We start from the raw sequence: 18,617 nt of genomic DNA, 5'->3' as shown, positions 1-18,617 counted from the left end.
CTTTTTCCTTCATCTCTTTCTGTTCTCTCCCTAATTTTCTCTACTCTTTTTGTAGAAATCTCATTCTACACCCATGCGTGGTTCTTCTGGGGGCAATTGTCAGCATAGGGGGCTTTTGATAGCGTGCAAGGAACTGTAATAATAGAGAAAAAGGTAATGAGAATTACAGAAAGAAATCTTTCACTTGCTTTTAGGAGAACATCATCAGACAGGTTATTAGAATATGAACAAGAATCATAAGGGATGGCGAAGATAATAAATGGGAGATTGCAAATGGTGCCACCAGTTTTTGATGAGCACTGAGTGGTTAAGGCTCAGATGTTGCCAGGCAGCAAAGCGTCTCCCTAGCAACGGAATAACCTCGCTTTTACGGAGTGACCGCACTAGTTAGTGATTGGATGCCGATAAAAAGCGGAAAACAACTCAGAAATGATCCAGAATATTCGTCGCAGAATTGTTTCTTATGAAACCAGTGTTAATTTACTGTCTTTATCACTATAAATAATTTATATAGCGTCGGATGAATAATAAAAACTAAAGCGAAGGTTAATCAAACGTGTATTAATTTGACAGTTTGCGAGCTGAAGGAAATAAAAAATTCAGTGAAAAATAGGAGATTTTCTTTTAAGTCCTCCAAACAAGGAATCTCAAGAAATCAGATCTAGATTACACTTCGCTGAAACGCGCACCACTTTTTATATGTTTACAATTTAGTGGGTTTATCAAGCTGCGTTCATAAACGAGCTCAAACTGGAATTCAAATTAATTTTTCTCAAAATAAAGTAACATGTTAAGTGTTTTACAGTTCGGAAAAGAAGTATGCGCATAAATTAATTACTGTAGTGATTGCCGTAAAGCGTAGAGTTTCGCAAAAACGAAGGGGATGCTTATTACTCCGATCATTTCCGTTTTTTAGCCGGGTATTTGTTATTTGTTAGCCTGTATATACACCGTTGCAGTGTATGTGGTTTTCTCAGGTAATTGAGCCAAATTGAAAACATAGCCCGAAAAAGCAACTTCATAATAAGAGGCAGCACGGCTGAAAGAAATGAGGAGCGTTAAAACAGATAATTAGGTCACATTCTTCGAGGATAGCATTGCGATCGCCACATCAACGTACAGTGTGTCTCGCCAGAAACGCCAATCGCTGAGGAGATATTGTGAGAAGTGTTAACTCTGAGGGCGGCGCTTCGAAGCCTTTTAATTGTAGTTTAAATCGAACAGAAAAGGCCATGAATTTAATGTAGAAACAGTTCACCTGTTCGAAAGACAAATACTACGATATGTGCATATGGATTTACTCTAAATACACATTGATTTCACGGTTTGTCCATCTGCTCTTACGTTAAAAAACCTAGAGTAAAGCCTTCGTCAAGATTCTCTATCTGGCTGGAGAAGGCCGGAATTTCATTCGGTTAAAAACAAAAGATGTACGCTACGTATGTTATCAGTTGGAAATGGAATTTAAGATGAGATACGGCGAATTCTCGCGCCAATCAGTTAACTTTTTGGCTTTGTACCTCTCATCTGATGATTTAGCAGCATTATATTGACGATGTTTCAGAATTTGTGCAAGACTTACATAATATCAATTTTGCTTCTTCAATGTCGGTGTGGTAGTATTGACGCGACTTCGACTCCTTTAATTCAACCAGTTGTGAAGCTCGTCTTTATCTCCGAGGAAATTCAACGATACGATCTGAATTCGACTTGTGAGCAGATACTTCAGCGCTACAAAGATGTCTCGTCTGTTCTGAGTTTGGAAGGAAAGGCAATAGAGTGGAAGCAAAAAGAAACACCGTATTCACTGTGGCGAAAAATTCTAGAGCACATAATCGAACACAATGCTAGTGTCGTGATAAGCTTTCTACCGCCAAAGAAAAATTATGTACTTGTGGACGTACTGAGTAAGAGTGATATTCCGATAATTGGGCTTCAAAGTTTAACAGAAGAATTCTACAAGACCTATCAGGTAAGAAGTAAACAGTTGCACAAAACATATTTTGTTTTCACGTTCTCTTTCAAATTATAGGCACCTAAATGACAATAATCCCCCCTATCAATATTTGGCGGGGCCCAGGAAGAAGCCGTTAGTAATGCTTGGATGATTCGTTAAACCAAAGTTCTATTCGAAGGCCAGTTTGTCCAGATCTCAATAAGAGACGCTTCAGTTACGATATGCCATTTAATTTTTTTTTCTACCAATTAAACGACTTTTCAAAATTCCTCATTACAACAAACAAATTCAAATTACAGTTATAGTTTAAATTAATTTTAATCAGGATTAAAGCTTGCTTCAACCAAGCCTAATTTTTTTCAAGGAGAAATTTGAAGTGGATTCCTGTTTTCACGCGTTTTATAATGATTTCGAGACATTTCTCGCTACAGCTTTCACAAACTGGCCTAAAAAAAAATGAATTGATGTTTTTAAGTCTCCCACGGCGAAACAGCAAGTAAGTTTATGTGGCATACCTGAGAGAGTTTCGGAAATTTGCATTTAAGTCGGATGGAATAAATAGGACGTAAATAAACAACACAAATTAAAACGGATGCGTTTCTCAAGAAAACATTCACTAATGCAAACAACCAGCAATAAATGACATTGGAACACATTAACGACTGGACTTTAAATAGAGGAATAAAGCTGCTTTAAAATATTACGTCATCTAAAGCTGAATTTGACAAAAGAATCTGCTAATAATACATGAAGGTACTTGACGGCAATTTTTCATCATTCTGCCTTGCAAACATGATAAATTATCCCAAATCCTTCAAGCACAAAACCTTCAACAGAGGCATCAATATACTGTTTGCAAGCAATGAAACAATAATTTCGCTAGACACCCATTAGAAACACATGATGGTAACAAGCTTTACTCATGTAGATGCAATTTATTCGGTGAACCATTTTCGGCGTTTTTATCTCCGTGTTTCGCAACTTTTTACCCGTTTAATAATTTAAAAAAACTGTACTGAAAAGGCAAAACTTAGCAGAATGCCCTGCTATCGCGTTTAGACGGGAATCCAAACCACATTCGAAAAGGAAGGATACGTCCTGAGCAGGGATAAGATATAAAATCAGCTTTTACGCCGGAGTAAGACCGTAATTTTGTGCTACTTGCCTCAGGCTTCACAAACGCCTTTTTGACCGAAGAGTTGTAAATATTTAATCGAACTTCAAGACGTAATCATTCATAAGATAAAACTGACTTAAGTACTGCTTTTATAATTCGCTTTACCACTCACTATTTTGTTCAGGACAATCAGCGGGAAATTACTTTCGCTCAGCCATAACAAAATCACTCCCTAGAACGACAAAACCCCATTTTTTCGAGTACTTTCTGGGACAAACTATCACAAAAAAGTTCGCTTTTGCCTTAAAATGTGTTGAATCGGCAGGCCACTCTCTTTTTAATCTATTTCGAATTTCAAAATCTTTTCATCTTTTAAACGAAGATTTTCGTCAGATAATCGTAATGGATCCTACATAAAATGACAACTAATATTCACCATCTGACAGGATAGCTTATCATAAAATAACCCAAATAACTACTCCCACTGTGAATGGTCGTTGAAAATGATTTGAGTACAGATGTATGGCAAAATTTGGACGCCATACAAAGATTGTCCAATATCGCGTAAAGTTTCGAAATTGTTTGCGTGATTTTGGATAGAGAATGCCTTTTTAAACTTAACCAGCTGTTAACGAGCAAGAAATTTAAAAAAACGAGTTTCTAGTGAATTGAAAGATACCGCCCAAAAATGAACTTTATTTGATATCAAAAAGGGTTCCCTGCACTCTTTTCAAAGTAACGCTGCAACAGCCTTTGTAGATGTATTGTAGTTTACAATGATTTTAGATTAAAGTGATATGCAATATCTTTTGTCTAAGAATTATGGCTACCTACTTGAATCAAAGGAAAGAATACTGAAGTGCTGCAAGATATGGATTTCCCATGATTAGTGCTCTAATCAGACTTATGATAACCAATCATGTTAGAGATATTTGTTACCGTTTGGTTACGATGATAAAAGTTTGGACTCTGAAGGAAATTATCAAATGTAATTTTCATTTTAATCATTTAGTTTTCTTTCTGCACTGAGAAACGGTGCGTATGTATTTTGCACATATAGATTCAGTACTCCATCCAAAAAAGAGGAAATTTGTAGGCCACTGCACTTATATACGACTAAAAAAAGATTGTATATTTAGCGCGGCCTGGCCATAAAGAACAAGCTGCCATTATCGAATGAGCACCCGCCGAAGGGGCATCACACGCGTAAATGTGAGAAAATTAAATAATGCTCTTGTTCTAACCGGGTAGTCTCTGTTTCCTGAAAATTATGCGCAAAAAATTAAAATAAAAAAAAAAAAGAATTAAGTCCTTTTAGGGTCTTTTTGCGTTTACCTCTCAACAGGAACTAGAATTTCAATGAGTGTGTGTATGGGGGAGGGGGGAGGTGGGGTGGGGGAGTGATAGAGTGTTGAGCCCTAAGTGGGAGGTGTTATTATTGAATGACAAATAATTTCTCTGATTTTGTCACCTGCACACTATAGCAGGGGCTATTTCCTTTTAAGCACTGAAAAGGCGCTTATTTCAACCTCCCGTAAGTAAGACGGCCACCCTCCCGATATTTAGGTAATAAACTAAAAAAAACCCTACTGAACGTTTTGTAACTTTCCAGGAAAGCTCGTGGTATCTGTCAATGCTTCCATCAGATGCTCTCCAAGCCCGCGTCTTAATAGACCTGATGCTAGAATTTGAGGACAGTCGATTTGTTTGCGTCACCACAGAAAAATCACGTGACGACGCGCTGCTTTCTTATCTCTTGCAATACACAACGAACATTGGTCATCAGGCCGCTGCTCCCAGATGTATTATCCTCCGTGAAAACAGCTTATTGGAGGACCTTGGCTCGGGTTTGGCAGCCATAAGTAGCAGCGGTGTGCGTTTAATTGTTGTTCACTGTCAGGAAAATGAGAGTACTGCTATAATATCTCTTGCCAACAAACTTAGTTTAAAACTTTTAAGAGGTGACGTATATTGGATCTTCACTGACAAAGCTGTTACTATCAATGCTAATGCTTTTCCTGAGGGTTCGTTTGGCGTACAAATATTTCAAAGAACCGAGAATACAAGTATGGTGTCGCTTTATAAAAGGCTGCTCCAGGACTCGGTAGAGTTATTTGTGTTGGGATTGAAGAGCTCCCTGGATTGGTTGACACGCTGTAATAGACTGGAGTGTTTACAGGGAAGGCTTTTTACCACTTTTAAAAGACAGCTCTACAGGTAACGATCTACATTTGTAATAAATTCACTGTGTTAAAAGACCTGAAATTCTAAATCACAATTATCGTAAAGAACAAATATTCAGGACAAGAGGCTCAGTACATGTTACCCTGATAATAAGAGTTTTGCTCTGTAATGGAGCAACGTGTATCTACATCAACCCTTTCCTTAACAAGCAAGCGTTGCCAGCCAGGGAGGAGTAGTTATATTCATGATTAAACAACTCGAACCCTGCTGGGATTGCAAACCAAAATCTGACTCCAGCGGAAAGTAATACCACCACTGAGTCCTTTTTTTTTCGCCTGAGTGCAGCGAATGCAAGCCTAAATTGATCAAAACAACTAATCAAAATAAAGGTAATATCACAACGAGCCAATCAGAGCTCGAAGTAAATATACGAAACTGGCTTCAAGCGCTGAAAAACGCGGGGGATCAAGTATCGGCGGGTTGGGTGGTGCGTGTTTCTTAAGGCATCTCGGCATAAGGCGCGTTAAATTAGGGAGTCGAATTTCAGGATAACTTTAGACACTCAACCGAACAATATTTTATGCCCACAATAACGCTCTATACATATAATTTACAGGGAGATGATGCGTCATAGTTTTCCTGGCCAGACGGGATTTGTTCAATTCGGTAACAATGGCGAACGTACTTCCTTCAAATTCACCATAATAAAGGCGTTGCGATCACACGATTTACAACAGGACGTGGAACAAAATTGGCACGTGTTAGGATTTGCCTGTCCAGAAATGACCCTCCACAATAGCCCCCATAATTTTGAGGCCTTTCTACCGAGGGACCTTCCTAAGCCGCGCCACTTGAGAATAGTTACTATTAAACAAGCGCCTTTTACAGCGATCCATGACGTGGATTACAGCAGTAGACTGGGCACGAGTTGTCCGGTGAACACGGTTCCTTGTAGAGAATTTCTTGAGGATAATGACACTTCTTCCTTTCCGGAGAATGAAGGCTTCTGGAAACGCAGCAAAGGACCCTCAAGAATTCAATGCTGCTATGGTGTTATGATCGACATTTTAATCAAGATTCAAGAAATCGAAGACTTTTCATTCGACCTTTACTTAGTCAAGGATGGAAAATATGGATCGTTGGATCCGACCACAAAACAAATGAACGGAATGATCGGGGACGTTTACCGAGGGACCGCCGATCTTGCTCTCGGTGTTATTACAATTACCGAAGAACGTTCGAAGTACGTCGGCTTTACGACTCCGTACACCGACACGGCGCTCATGTTCTTTGTGAGGCGGTTTGAAGCGAATAACAAAACTTTTGCACAAATCATAAGTGATATGAGATTGTTGAAATCCTTCAGTACGGAACTGTGGCTTATGTGTTTGATTGCATTCTTTGCGGTTGCAGTTACGAGTTGGGTCTTTGAAAAATTATATTACTATAGGAATCATAAGAGCGCTTATCTTTTACCCTTCGAATTCATAGCGTACGTTTATGGGAATATTTTTCATGTACCCCTCACCAAAATTCAGGCCAAAACTTACGCAGTTCCGAGCGTGATGGTGGTGGCAAACCTTGCAGCCCTCGTTCTTGTCAGCTCGTACACCGCCAATTTGCTGGCTTCTCTTATCACTGTGGAGGAAACAAATATTGTGTCAGGCATCGCAGACGAAAAGGTTAGTGAATAAGATGTAAGCGGAGGGAAAGGATTCTACGGTACAAGGCATTGGATCTCTTAGTAAAAAAAAATAATTATCTATAAAATGAAACAAGACGTCACTTAGGTGCCAACGTAGAACGAGCTAACTACAAATTTATGCCAGTCCCTTCCACTCTTTCATTGGAGCTGAATCCAAATGACAGTTGTTTTTTCTACACAATCGCTTTCTGCGGAGTGGCTATTAATTAAAAGCGTAATAGGAAATTATCTCGGGGTTCCCATGTGGTGCCTAAGAAGGATCGGAGTAGTAGCTCTCCATCCATGACTCTTGAAATGCCCGCCTTAAGCAACAGGTAAGAACCCGGCTGAGTTTTTAGGTGGCCGTAAGCTTTTACAATACAGTTTTTATCTTTTATATTCGCCTTTTCACTTTGCACAGTTGGTAGATCCTCCGACAGGGTTCGTATTTGCAACAATCAAAGACACAAGTACAGAGGACTTCTTTAAGAAAAGTCGGAGTGCCAGGTTGAGAAAGATCTATGAAAACATGAAAGACCACAACGTGGAAACGTTCTCCGATGGAATGAAAAAACTCCGATCAGGGTGAGTGCTCCAAACAAACTTTGTGGCCTTGTAGATGGTAATTTCTGAGGGTTAATTCCTGACCGTCTCCCTGCGCACGCACACCATATTAAGGAGGTTTAGTACCTGTACCAATCTAAATTTAGATTTGGATTTGGTGCGAACGCTTAGAATTTCTGTGTGAGTTTTGCCTTTGATTTCTCTATCACTACAAAGGTCTTCCAAACCTGGGAAGGATTAGAAGAAATGGTTTAAGCTAAAGCAATTAAATACCGGTTGTGCAAGCAACTTTTCATGTAACCAGCGCCTTTACGATGGAGTCATTGTCATCAACTGATGTCTCTACCAAGCTGGCTTTATTGTCTATGAGAAGTAAAAGAAAGAAAATAAAAAAATTAACTTGATTGTTACTTTGGTTTGCTGCAGAAACAAGCAACGAGGTTTCAGGGGAAACACCTGACCTAAAAAATAAAGCGCGCATTCAAAAGTAAACATACGAGAAGAAAGATCATGAATTTTCAGCACGGTACAATTTATGACCTTCTTGCGAAAAACTTCTCTATAGCCCAGTTGGTAGAGCATTCGACTGCAAAACTACCACTGTTTCGAATCTTCACGGAAAGGTCAGAGCTAATTTGTTCGACACAATCTAAAAAGCTGTCGAACATTTTTATTCAAATCTAGAGAAAGATATCAATGACATGACTTTTTCTTCTTTCAGAGAACTGACAGTCTTCATATCCGAAACAGGCGCTGAAGACGATCCGAATTGTGAGATCAAAGAGAACGGTGTACCTTTTGGATTATCTGGCCTCGCCTTCGCATTGCAGAGGAACTCTTCGTGGACTCATCAAATTTCCCGCGCGATTCACAAACTCAACGCGCATGACACAATACCGCAAATATTTCAGAAATGGACGACGTCTCGATGCAAAGTTTCGCAGCAAACTGTGGTCGCCCGTCCGATGGGTCTTGGCGAGTTTGGAGGATTCTTTTTCAACACTGCTATGATTTGTTGTGGATGCTTTCTCCTCATGTTGGCCGAAATTGTCGTTTATCGCAAAATAAGTAGAACTAGGAGCAGCTTTAGTCCACAACAGAATGGAATAACACAAAATGTTCTGGCACTACCCGACAGTTAGTCGATGACTCGTATTCTAAATAATTAAATTATGAAATTAATGCTATCGTTTTTTTACGGGTAGGCCTTAATTTGTATAGATAAAGAAATAATAAAAAATTATATTTTCAAATTTTAAGGATAATTTGTATGGAATCAAAGCTGGTCTTGATTGGAAGCTCTAACCTAAAAGCTTTGTTTGTATAACCTCTGTTATTGCGGAGCTCAAAGTTAGAGCACTCAGTTTTCGAGATTCTCATTAAAAACGGAACTGTGCCCGGACGTAAATGTGAATATCTAAATTGGCCGACGAAAGTGAGTCCCCTTGAAAAAAACTTTGGTTGGTAACTGTCACTGTAATCCGAACGAAAGAAAAGTCGAACTTTAAATCAACCGATCGACCGGTCAACCGACCAACCGATCGACCGGCCAACCGACCAACCGACGACCAACGGAACGAAAGAGGGACCGATCCCACGACCGACCGACCGACCGACCGACCGACCGACCGACCGACCGACCGACCGACCGCCTCTCCGAACGCACGACCACCAACCGACTGATCTAACCGAACGATCCACACATCGACCGAGCTCGAGCTCATTATTTTAAAAATCGATGTTGGTTAGCGATGAGTTCCTTTGTTGTCTCATTTTTTTAAATTAATTCACAAATTAGAGGTGGTTAGATGAGAGTGCTTCCAAGGATACTTGTTAAAATGTGTCCCATCTTTTTAAGATGTCAAAGAGATGCCTTGAGAAAACCTGAATGGTGTAATTGTAATCAACCAGTGCATTTGTTCATATACCGTGTTCGCCACCAATGGGTACAGGGTCGTAAAAGAAAAGGTCTCGCTTAATTAATTGAGTTAAGATACAGTTGCAAATATTCATCGAGCATATATAATTAACACCCTGTTAAGAAAATTAACGATCATTCTATTTTTTTTTTTTTTTACCCTGAGATTTTCTCACTTGCGATTGATTGAATTCAAAGTTCAAAATTGCCTTCATAATGCTTTCCTCGAAGTCAAGGAGGCACCTTAAGCCACACAAAAGTTCAAGTTTACTTCAATAGCAAAAGGCAGTAACTAAGTTATGATATACAAAAATACTAAAAAAAAAGCATTTCCTTGATGCTCCACGCCTAATGCGCAATTTGCAAACCTAAGCAACAGGTAGAAAAGTCATTGTTTGTTCACCCGTTCGAATCGCGTCAGGTTAAGAAAAAAACCTTGACCTTTCATTTAAATTTAACAGGTAGTTTAGAACGCAACACAAATTTCGATTTTGGAATCAGAGTTCGCCCCTATTGACGGAGGTGCGCGCGGCAAGAGATGATTTTTTCGCGAATCACGAAAATACATTTGTAGTGAAGAACTTTTGAAGACACGAAACGCGGAATTTAAGAAAATGGTTTATCTGCGGGTTCACTTCTCCTTGTGTTTAGTACTTGTTTACCAGCTCACGGTGATCGCCTTACCAGGTAAGGAAACGTGGACTTGTTCCGTGGTTTTAACGATAAAAATATTCAACTTCCCTCTAAAAAGATTTAACGAATTATCCCAGGAATTGATTCCGAAATTGTGATGGAGCGGCCCGCTTACGATGAAATCATTTTGTCCGGCAACGACTACTTGAATTTTGAAACCACTCCAAACTGTTCAAACCAGACAATATCGAACTAAGACGGATGATGTTTTGTTTTTCATTCTTAATGCGCGGGTAAACTTAAATAAACAAATTTTAATACGAAACCAGGGTTCATATGTCGCAAGTCATCGAGTGTTGAATGCAAACAAATTCATAAGCTCATTGGGTTTGAGATTATGGAACAGTACGGTGAGCGCACAAATTCCCTCGCTGGTTTCGATTCGTAATCGCTTAGAACAATTCAAAGAGGTATCTCTGTATCTCGCTATTTGCGAATTCTACTTTGAAAACAAAATTTTCAAAATACTATTTTTATGAAAAAAGAAAAAATTGAGGATTTAAAACCAGTTTCCAACTGAACACTTCAATCTTCGCCCGTTAACCGTGAATGCGCTCAGGATATATAATGTTACAAAGAATACTCAAGTTATCCACCTCTTCATTTTTTGTCAAGAAAGCATGGAACTTTCTTTTCTAAACTTAGGAAATATGTTTGTTTATAAATGTCAGGGATCATGTCACATCAGAGGCGTTAATAAACACGCCTTACAAAACAAAGGATGGAAAAGAGGATGAATATTTGATACCATTCATGTGAGCGTCTGGTTCTTGTTGAAAAATGAAAAGCACTGTCAATTGATCATTAAATGGTGAACGAAATCTAAAATTCATCTTTAAGTATCTATGATCCTCTTAAAGAGAGAGATCATGGTGCCAAAAGGCAACTTATGAAAATTTCAAGTTATTACAACTCAAGAAATGGCGAAAGGATTATCTGAAATCGTTCTAATTTAAGTTGTCATGACTAAAGGATAATGGACAGATGCATCCCCTCCCAAACCATTTTGTATCAGATTCAGTAAGCATTCGCTTTTCGCGGCTGAAACCACATATGACTAATTGACAATCTGTGAGTAGATTACCATACAAAGGGTGTTAAGTTTGGTGTTAGTAAAAATTTCCTGTGATACATGAGACTTGGGAGTTTTGACCTTCGGCTGCCACTTTGGTAAAAAGGGCAAATATTACATTAACTAAAAAATTTTCATTGATAGAGAGGTAGCTCGCAGAACGGTCGTTTTATTATGCGCTTTTAGGGCTTCGGGAACCAACGCGAAACGAGCGTGTAACGTGCGCGAGAGTCGAATCTCGTTCCACTTCTTACACGTGACTCGCGATTCACGCTGATCTCCCCACAATGCGTCTGCTCTCCTTCTTAAAGCTAAACGTACCGTCTATTATGCAGGTTATATTATGGTGGAACTGCTGTTACTCGCTCAGTTACTTTAAATAATTTCTTCAGCCAGCAGAAATTTCACAGTGGTAAAGTTGTTCCCACCCTCCAATCAACAAAATGACGCCGGGATTGGCCCAGTGCCCCAGGAAGCTGGTAAAGGAATCATGGCGAATCAGAGGTCCGCCTTCCTCGGCAATAGAGCCGACTCGTTCCGTTTCCATAGACCTGGGTTCGAGCACGTTCCCGGAAGTGTGTCGTTAGAGTCGGCAGCTAATCCGGGACATTACCTTCGCTACAAGAATTACAAGTTTCATTTGGAAAGAAATAAGCCCACTGGAGTGTTTGGTAAGGTGAAGTAAATGTTCTTAGCGGATAATCCCAGTTGAAAGAGCCTTCATGCAAAGCTCAGTTCCATCCGCAAGAACTTGTTTTACTTTCCATTTGCTCTAACAAAGGGCTACCGCTCCAACATCTTGAGTTAACAAGTCAACAAATTGTCTTGTAATATCTCCCAACGACGTAGTATCGCAATTTTGTTCAGAAACTTACCCCGTTTTCTCAGGTAGACTTTTCCAAGAAAGTCAGACATATTTTCATCTCTCGCCTTATTCTTATGGTGCAATTTCCATGGATTTCCCAAGTCCTTGCCAAGGTACATAACTTCCAAACAACATCATGGGACAAAATGCTTAACTTCCATACCCCTCGCCCTGTAACATCTCACATCAAGAGGAGAGGTTCATTCCCTCCTTCATCCTTTTCTCATTCAAGAAAAGAAATAAAATACAGTACTTTTAACAAATGGCTGATTTATGTTATTCAATCTTCAGAGAAAGACGCGACGTTTATCGAAAGAAAAACTCAAACCAAAGGCGCGGCTGCTTATGAACTGTTTAACCACCCTGGGTGGTTTATGTGTCATGACACCAGCAGTAAATTTGGTCTGGTCGCCAAGAACGTTGACATCGGAAGCCACGAATTTCTTTTGAGCTGTCTTTACATGGCAGTAGCTCAAAAACCGACAAAAAAGGATCTAAAGGAAAGGTTAAAACTCTCCCCAACCAAGAAAGAAAGCGCAGAGGCGAGAGCAAATGTTCGAAACGTTTCTGGTATCATTTCAAACGATGATTCTGTGGAGAATTTAGGGAAAGACACTCCCAAGAATGAAAGTGGAGGCTCTCTTGCCAAAAAAGTTTCGTTAATGGGCAGTAAAATTAATAAAACTGACAACGGTCAGCTTTCAAACAAGACAAATTCTGGTAAAAATAACGACGCACCTTTAAAATTGTCGTCCAACGTAACTGCTGATAAAAACGGAAGCTTTGAGCTGACATTTGACGATGACTCGGATACTGTGAATTCTACAAAGCAAGCGAACGAAACAGGACTCTTGCATGGCTTGAAAAGTGCAGATGTCACTCTTGAATTGCAGGTCACGAATGGCACACAAAAGCCGCAAATGGATTTGCAAAAGGACAAACAGGAAATTGTCGTCACAGACACTGGAAATGGGCTCTCAGGAAATGACCAGAACAAACTTGAAGCTTCAACCACGAACAAATTAAAGAGCAATCCAACCCTTAATAACGGTCTTGGCAAAGGTTCCTCTTCAATAACAGCAAAAATAAATCCGCTGGTCAGAGGGAACACCGTCACAGTAAATAAAAATCAATCTGGAAAGATTCAATCTTTCGCACAAACGAAAGCAAATCTGCAGCTGCAAGGGAGTGCTATCATACTAAACAAAGAGACCTCAGGGAAAAAGGTACCGTTTGCTCAACCAAAAATAAATCCGCTGATTAAAGGGAATGCACTCACACTTAACAAAAATCCAACGGGGCAACTGCAATCGTTCGCGCCAAAGCAAGCTGCAAATCAACTTAACCCGTATGGAAAACAACAGTTTACCTTGAATTTCGAGTTTCCAAATGACGATAAAACAACCCCAAATACCCTGCCTGATCAGCTAGCAAAGATAACCGCGAAGGCACTAGGTTTCATCCATAGTGCATATAGGAACCAGCAATCACAAAAAATAAACAGCCGGGCTCAGCAGTTTACAAAATTAGGGCCTGTGTTTCGCCAACAACAACCACCCCAACAACAACAGCTAAAACAACAACAACAGAAACAGTTTCAGAGGCCTTTGAATTACTTCAATCAACAAGCACCCTCACAAGAAATTTTGCGCGCAACTCCTCATTTCATCGGTGCACCTCCGCTTGTTTCGCCAGTAAGGCCGCTGGGAAAGCCGTTGGCATTTAAGGCTCCGAATGTACAGTTTCCATATCAGCAGTTGAATCAACCAGGTTTACAACGAGTGCCTAACAGCTATCGTGTTCCGGGGAAAACTTGGGGAGGATTGATTTCGGTTGGAAAACAGAGTTTAATGGGAAACAGCGCCAATTTCCATAATTACGTTCAAAACGGTGTCAGCCAGCAGGAGAAGAGCAGAGCCAAACTTGACGACGAGCCAAACAAAACCTCGGAAAATGGTGAGTTCGCTTTGTTTAAGATTGGTCAGATATTTGAACGGCGTGACATGCACAAACTGCTGCGTGGACTCGGTAGCGGGTGGCGCGCACAATTATCGCGTGTAAGAGAACCAGCGTTTTTTTAAAGAGAGTTGTATTTTCAGCATTTTTGGGTGCAAGTTAATTTTACCTCGCTACCGTTCTGGTGGTTTGTTTTTTCCTGAATGCCTTTTTGTTTTCAACCACCTTTAACAACAATATTGGTAACGTGAATGAAAGTGATCCTCGCAGTAATGTGCACTACTTAGGCAGTAGTGAAAATAAGGCCTGAAAAAAATTCAAGCCTGTACGGGATTTGAACCCATGACCTCTGCGATACCGGTGCAGCGCTCTACCAACTGAGCTAACAAGCCAACTGGGAGCTGGTCATGAAGTTGGTTCTAAATAAACCCGTGAAGTGATGAATAAATGGTTAAGAATATATGAAAGTCATATATTTGAACTGCGGATAAAGACGTGAATGAAAGTGATCCTCGCAGTAATGTGCACTACTTAGGCAGTAGTGAAAATAAGGCCTGAAAAAAATTTCAAGCCTGTACGGGATTTGAACCCATGACCTCTGCGATACCGGTGCAGCGCTCTACCAACTGAGCTAACAAGCCAACTGGGAGCTGGTCATGAAGTTGGTTTAGAGGGGTTTATAATTCAGGAGTGCTCTAATTCCCTCGGTGTCTAGGCTAAATAGGAATGTTGCGCATAAATACATACTGCTCTGTTCATTAAAGTGATTTTCCTTCTCCCTCAGACAAGTGTATCAGTCTTAAGTTCATCAACAAAGTTCGCAGACCAATCACATTGGTGTCCAGTATGAAATTAGAAGGTTACCTTATTACTGCAGAGACGTTTAAACTCAAGACTATCTTCAAACATCCACGAAAACATCATCACGTGATTTTCTACGCGCGTGACTCAGACGACAGAGATAATGAGGTGTTACTTAACAATAATAACGCAATCGCCGTCACGCCAGGAGGATGCGATATGCCGTTCAGGAGTGTAGTGATGTCACACCATGGACAGATAGCAAATAAAGGTAAACAAGAGAAGAATTTTCTCAACGAAGGAAGAGGTTCTGTTGGTAAAAATAAATGATCTTGTGGCCTCAAGGAAAATTAAGTTAAAAATTGAGATTTTTAAGAGGGATAATTTAAACAAATTTTCCACGAGCGTGGGGTAAAGAACAAAACTGAGTTACCCAGTGAATATTCGAGCCCCATATCTTCATATCTGGCAGTCGGAGGCATAAACATTACATCATAAAGCTTGAGAGAACGCGTTCTTATGCTATGCCATACTACTATGATCTTTAGCCACAGGTAAAGTTATTTTATTTTGGCAAGTTTAACACTTCGTTTAGTTTAAAACAATGGTAAGGGTTGTGTCAGTGACATTTTGTTAGGACAAAAATATAGCAGTTGAAACGTTAGACTCGCTTATGGGCCGCTGCTTTAGATATGATCAACTCCTCGAGGAAACGACTGGCTGTTCTTTGTCCAAGAGAATAGAAGACCGGCAAGGAGAAAACGGTAGCAATCAAGCCTTTAAATGGCGAATTCACCTTTTTAACAGCTACGTGTAGAGGTGAGGTGATTTAGATCTCACGGTCACCGATATTACTTCAAAGAATTCAAACGTTTTTTAATTTTTTTTTTCAGAAATTGAGCACCTCCGCGAAAACGACGAATACAAATCGTCCATGGAAGCAGCCAAAAAGGCTGTGCTTGGAAAAGGAGACGAAAACTTTACCCAGTGGACCCCATTTGGGCCCTGTGGAGCCACTTGCGGAAAAAGCTTACAGACGAGGACACGCACGTGTAAGCCAGGAAAGGTCTGCAAGGGACAAAGTCTCGAGAGTAGGACTTGTATACAGACACCTTGTCCAGGTATGTAAACGATGATACAGCAGAAGTACAGTCACGTGGGCATATACCATAAGTGATAAGTAAAGTAATTAGGAGGATTCACGTCCCCTTTCCCTACTCTGGTGGTGAGAGGCTTCCACACGAGAAGTTACGTGGGAGAATAGTTGCTCTATTTGATTTTTCTAAGAGAAAAATGTCGCCGATTTCGAAGGTAAAGATTCGATAAGACTGAGAAACCGATCTAAACCAATAGCAAGAGGCTTCCAAGCTGACATAGGAAATGAAAGTTCTGCGGCCAGGATTTACAAAGCAGTTTATCTTTTGAACCCGGAGAAAACACACTGCTTGATGATCTGTAGGGTAGCAGAAGGGGGGGGGGGGGGGATAGGGATTCGAAACGCTAAATCTACCCATCCCTTCTCCACAACTCTGTATTTACCTCACCCATTGTCACATTTCAGTGTCTACATGTCTCAAAACGTACAGTGGCAAATGCTGTGCCCTTCCGTTCGTGTTCCGCGGCGCGGTAGTGAACCACTGTATAGCTGATCCGCAGACTCATCGTCCCTGGTGTGCCACCACGCCCAACTACGACAAAGAGAAACGGTGGGGCTACTGCCAACCATCAGGTAAGGTAATTGTGACGCGCGTACACCATCCATGACGCTTAAGTGTGACACGTTGATACTCTTAAAGCACTGAAGAGTGACTTAAAACTCTTGAGCGCAATAAAAGAATGGATGTTAGTCATACGGCAGTTAATCCTCTAACTCTCAAGATCTGATTGCTAGTTCTCCGCTCTAGCTGCTAGTTATTTCTTTGTAAGTAAGTAATCTAAAATTTTGCAGTTGTCATGCAAAGAAACCGCTTGACTCAGCTCAAGGTATCGACGGTGATTGATTGTCTTTCAAAGACGCACACCGAGAATCTTTGGATTTCTGGTAGTTTCATCATACAAATAACTACACAGTGATCCAAATATAACATTTGACAACTTCGCTGGTCTTTATCAGTGAAAGATTACTCGTTCAACCACAAATAGAACGACGATGCACAGCAAAAAACTGGCAACACGGATTTTTTTTAAGGCTATCTAATTTGCTAACTTAACTATGAGAAGTTAAACGTACACTACCACTGCAATACTTTTGAAGAAAAACCTAAATCTTATCTCAAGGAAATGGAAATAATGAACAAAATTATGAAAAGCGATTAGAAGAAGGCTGAATGACTGCTAGATAGAGAAAACTATTTAGCAAACACTAATTTATAAATCTAACCTGATTTAGGTCCACGCACCGAAAAAGTAGCACCGGTATTAAGAAGCTTTCTTCCAAATTCTCCTGGCCAGTCCAAATGCCCCGCTACCTGCACCAAAATCTGTATGGGTTGGTGTCCACAGAGATGCTGTAATGCCGTTGCTTAGGGATAGAGTAACGAGGACCTGCTGAAGTGAACGAATTCCACTGACATAGCTCAGATTCACACAAAGCTGCTTTATGCACAATCTCATTAAAACAAGAAATGGAAGCTACAGATATTTCGTCTTGCGTGCAAAGTATAGGATATAACTGAGTCAAATGATTGGTATCTACAGGATAGCTTTTCTCTTCTTGATTCAAAAGGGGGTAGTTCACATGCAGTTTATTAAGTTATCTGAATCAGTAAGAAGAAAGTTCCACTGCATTTTCTGACGCTGCGCACAAGTTGGATATTTTTGTCTTAACTTCCACTTTGTTCGTTATATTATAAGCATATTGTGCATGGTGATTAGCCGGATGCTATCAATAGGGGTTCAAATATTTTCGGGAGTATACTTAAAATTTATCAGACAATTGGTTATAGATTTAAAAAGTTCGGTATTTTGCTATAATACTTAGACGGGTAAATAAAACCACGCATTCTTTGCGGATGGAGTGTCTGTGCACAAAGCACTTATCTGGGAGGATATATTTTGTACACCGTATAAATAAAAGTGGATTTTTATGAAAGTCTCCGCTGCTTCTACATTGCGTACATTGCGTAAGAACAACTGCCAAAAACCTTTGAATCGAAACTCTCTGTTTTCTGATTCTCTTTGCCTTTGTTTGGAATTATGACGAAACTAAAAGCAGAGCTTGATAGCGAGCTATGCCGGGTCGGGGAGGGGAGGGCAGGGCAGGGCAGGGGGGGTTAATATTCCATACGAGTGAATCTCTCTCCTACATGAACCAGGTCGTACCCTAGCATGGAAGGAAATGCTCGTCAAGTCCTTACTCCACAAGAGGCCTTGGCTGTTCTTTAGCTCCTGATTTATTAATCAACTTTGTTGCCTTCCTGCTCATTTGACGTGGAGGTGGTGCTCTTAGAGTATTTGGGTCTATATATATATATATATATATATATGTATTCTCCGCTGCTGCAACAACTTTACACTTATATGCTCCAAGCATAACATCTTCAACAGTGCGCTGTTCCCTTTCCTTTCAAATCTTCATTGACGACATTGGTTGCTACTTTTCAGCCTTACAAGAGTTAATGTTACGCACGCAAGCTTAACCCCTGCTAATGAAGTGTATGGTTTGCAGTGTTGATAATGGAAACGTCGATCTTGCGACAATGAGCGCACAGAGTTTGAAAAATATACCTATGTTCCTGAATGTAGGACAAATTGCTCCTCTCGCTATAGATTTCGCTGATGCCCCACACTCAAAGCGGGAAAGGTCG

General features: G+C 40.2%; 2 protein-coding genes and 1 long non-coding RNA gene across 3 annotated transcripts; 2 read left to right on the top strand and 1 right to left on the bottom strand.

Annotated features, from left to right (window-relative positions):
- Positions 1 to 774: 774 nt before the first annotated feature.
- Positions 775 to 8,759, top strand: LOC113675482 (glutamate receptor ionotropic, NMDA 1). Its single transcript, XM_027192078.2, has 5 exons — positions 775 to 1,972; positions 4,687 to 5,291; positions 5,875 to 6,940; positions 7,364 to 7,527; positions 8,228 to 8,759. Exons 1-5 carry the CDS (start codon positions 1,556 to 1,558, stop codon positions 8,646 to 8,648), a joined length of 2,673 nt encoding a protein of 890 aa, XP_027047879.2. The 5' UTR covers positions 775 to 1,555; the 3' UTR covers positions 8,649 to 8,759.
- On the bottom strand, positions 4,829 to 7,917 carry LOC113675483 (uncharacterized). The gene is made up of 3 exons (XR_016181797.1): positions 7,780 to 7,917; positions 6,809 to 6,896; positions 4,829 to 4,967 (listed from the first exon to the last, which is right to left on the bottom strand). It is a non-coding gene; the product is annotated as an uncharacterized LOC113675483 (long non-coding RNA).
- Positions 8,760 to 9,887: 1,128 nt separating the features above from the next.
- Positions 9,888 to 17,902, top strand: LOC113675481 (uncharacterized). The gene is made up of 7 exons (XM_027192076.2): positions 9,888 to 10,111; positions 11,582 to 11,860; positions 12,346 to 14,010; positions 14,795 to 15,082; positions 15,705 to 15,932; positions 16,373 to 16,540; positions 17,201 to 17,902. The coding sequence occupies exons 1-7, from the start codon at positions 10,039 to 10,041 to the stop codon at positions 17,335 to 17,337; spliced, it is 2,838 nt and encodes a 945-aa protein (XP_027047877.2). The 5' UTR covers positions 9,888 to 10,038; the 3' UTR covers positions 17,338 to 17,902.
- The last annotated feature ends 715 nt before the right edge of the window (positions 17,903 to 18,617 follow it).

Source organism: Pocillopora damicornis, chromosome 12 (genome assembly GCF_964200805.1).
Source record: "Pocillopora damicornis chromosome 12, jaPocDami1.2, whole genome shotgun sequence".
NCBI lineage: Eukaryota > Metazoa > Cnidaria > Anthozoa > Scleractinia > Pocilloporidae > Pocillopora > Pocillopora damicornis.
The sequence above is the reverse complement of the archived record's forward strand: the minus strand, read 5'-3'. Positions and strand labels throughout refer to the sequence as shown.

Bases quoted from the DNA above. Each gene is read 5' to 3' on its own strand.
- LOC113675482 (XM_027192078.2), top strand. From the start codon at position 1,556: ATGTTTCAGAATTTGTGCAAGACTTACATAATATCAATTTTGCTTCTT. The intron at 6,941-7,363 runs GTTAGTGAATAA...CACTTTGCACAG, and splicing joins CAGGCATCGCAGACGAAAAG to TTGGTAGATCCTCCGACAGG. The intron at 7,528-8,227 runs GTGAGTGCTCCA...TTCTTCTTTCAG, and splicing joins ATGAAAAAACTCCGATCAGG to AGAACTGACAGTCTTCATAT.
- LOC113675481 (XM_027192076.2), top strand. From the start codon at position 10,039: ATGGTTTATCTGCGGGTTCACTTCTCCTTGTGTTTAGTACTTGTTTAC. The intron at 14,011-14,794 runs GTGAGTTCGCTT...CTTCTCCCTCAG, and splicing joins AAACAAAACCTCGGAAAATG to ACAAGTGTATCAGTCTTAAG. The intron at 16,541-17,200 runs GTAAGGTAATTG...AACCTGATTTAG, and splicing joins GGGCTACTGCCAACCATCAG to GTCCACGCACCGAAAAAGTA.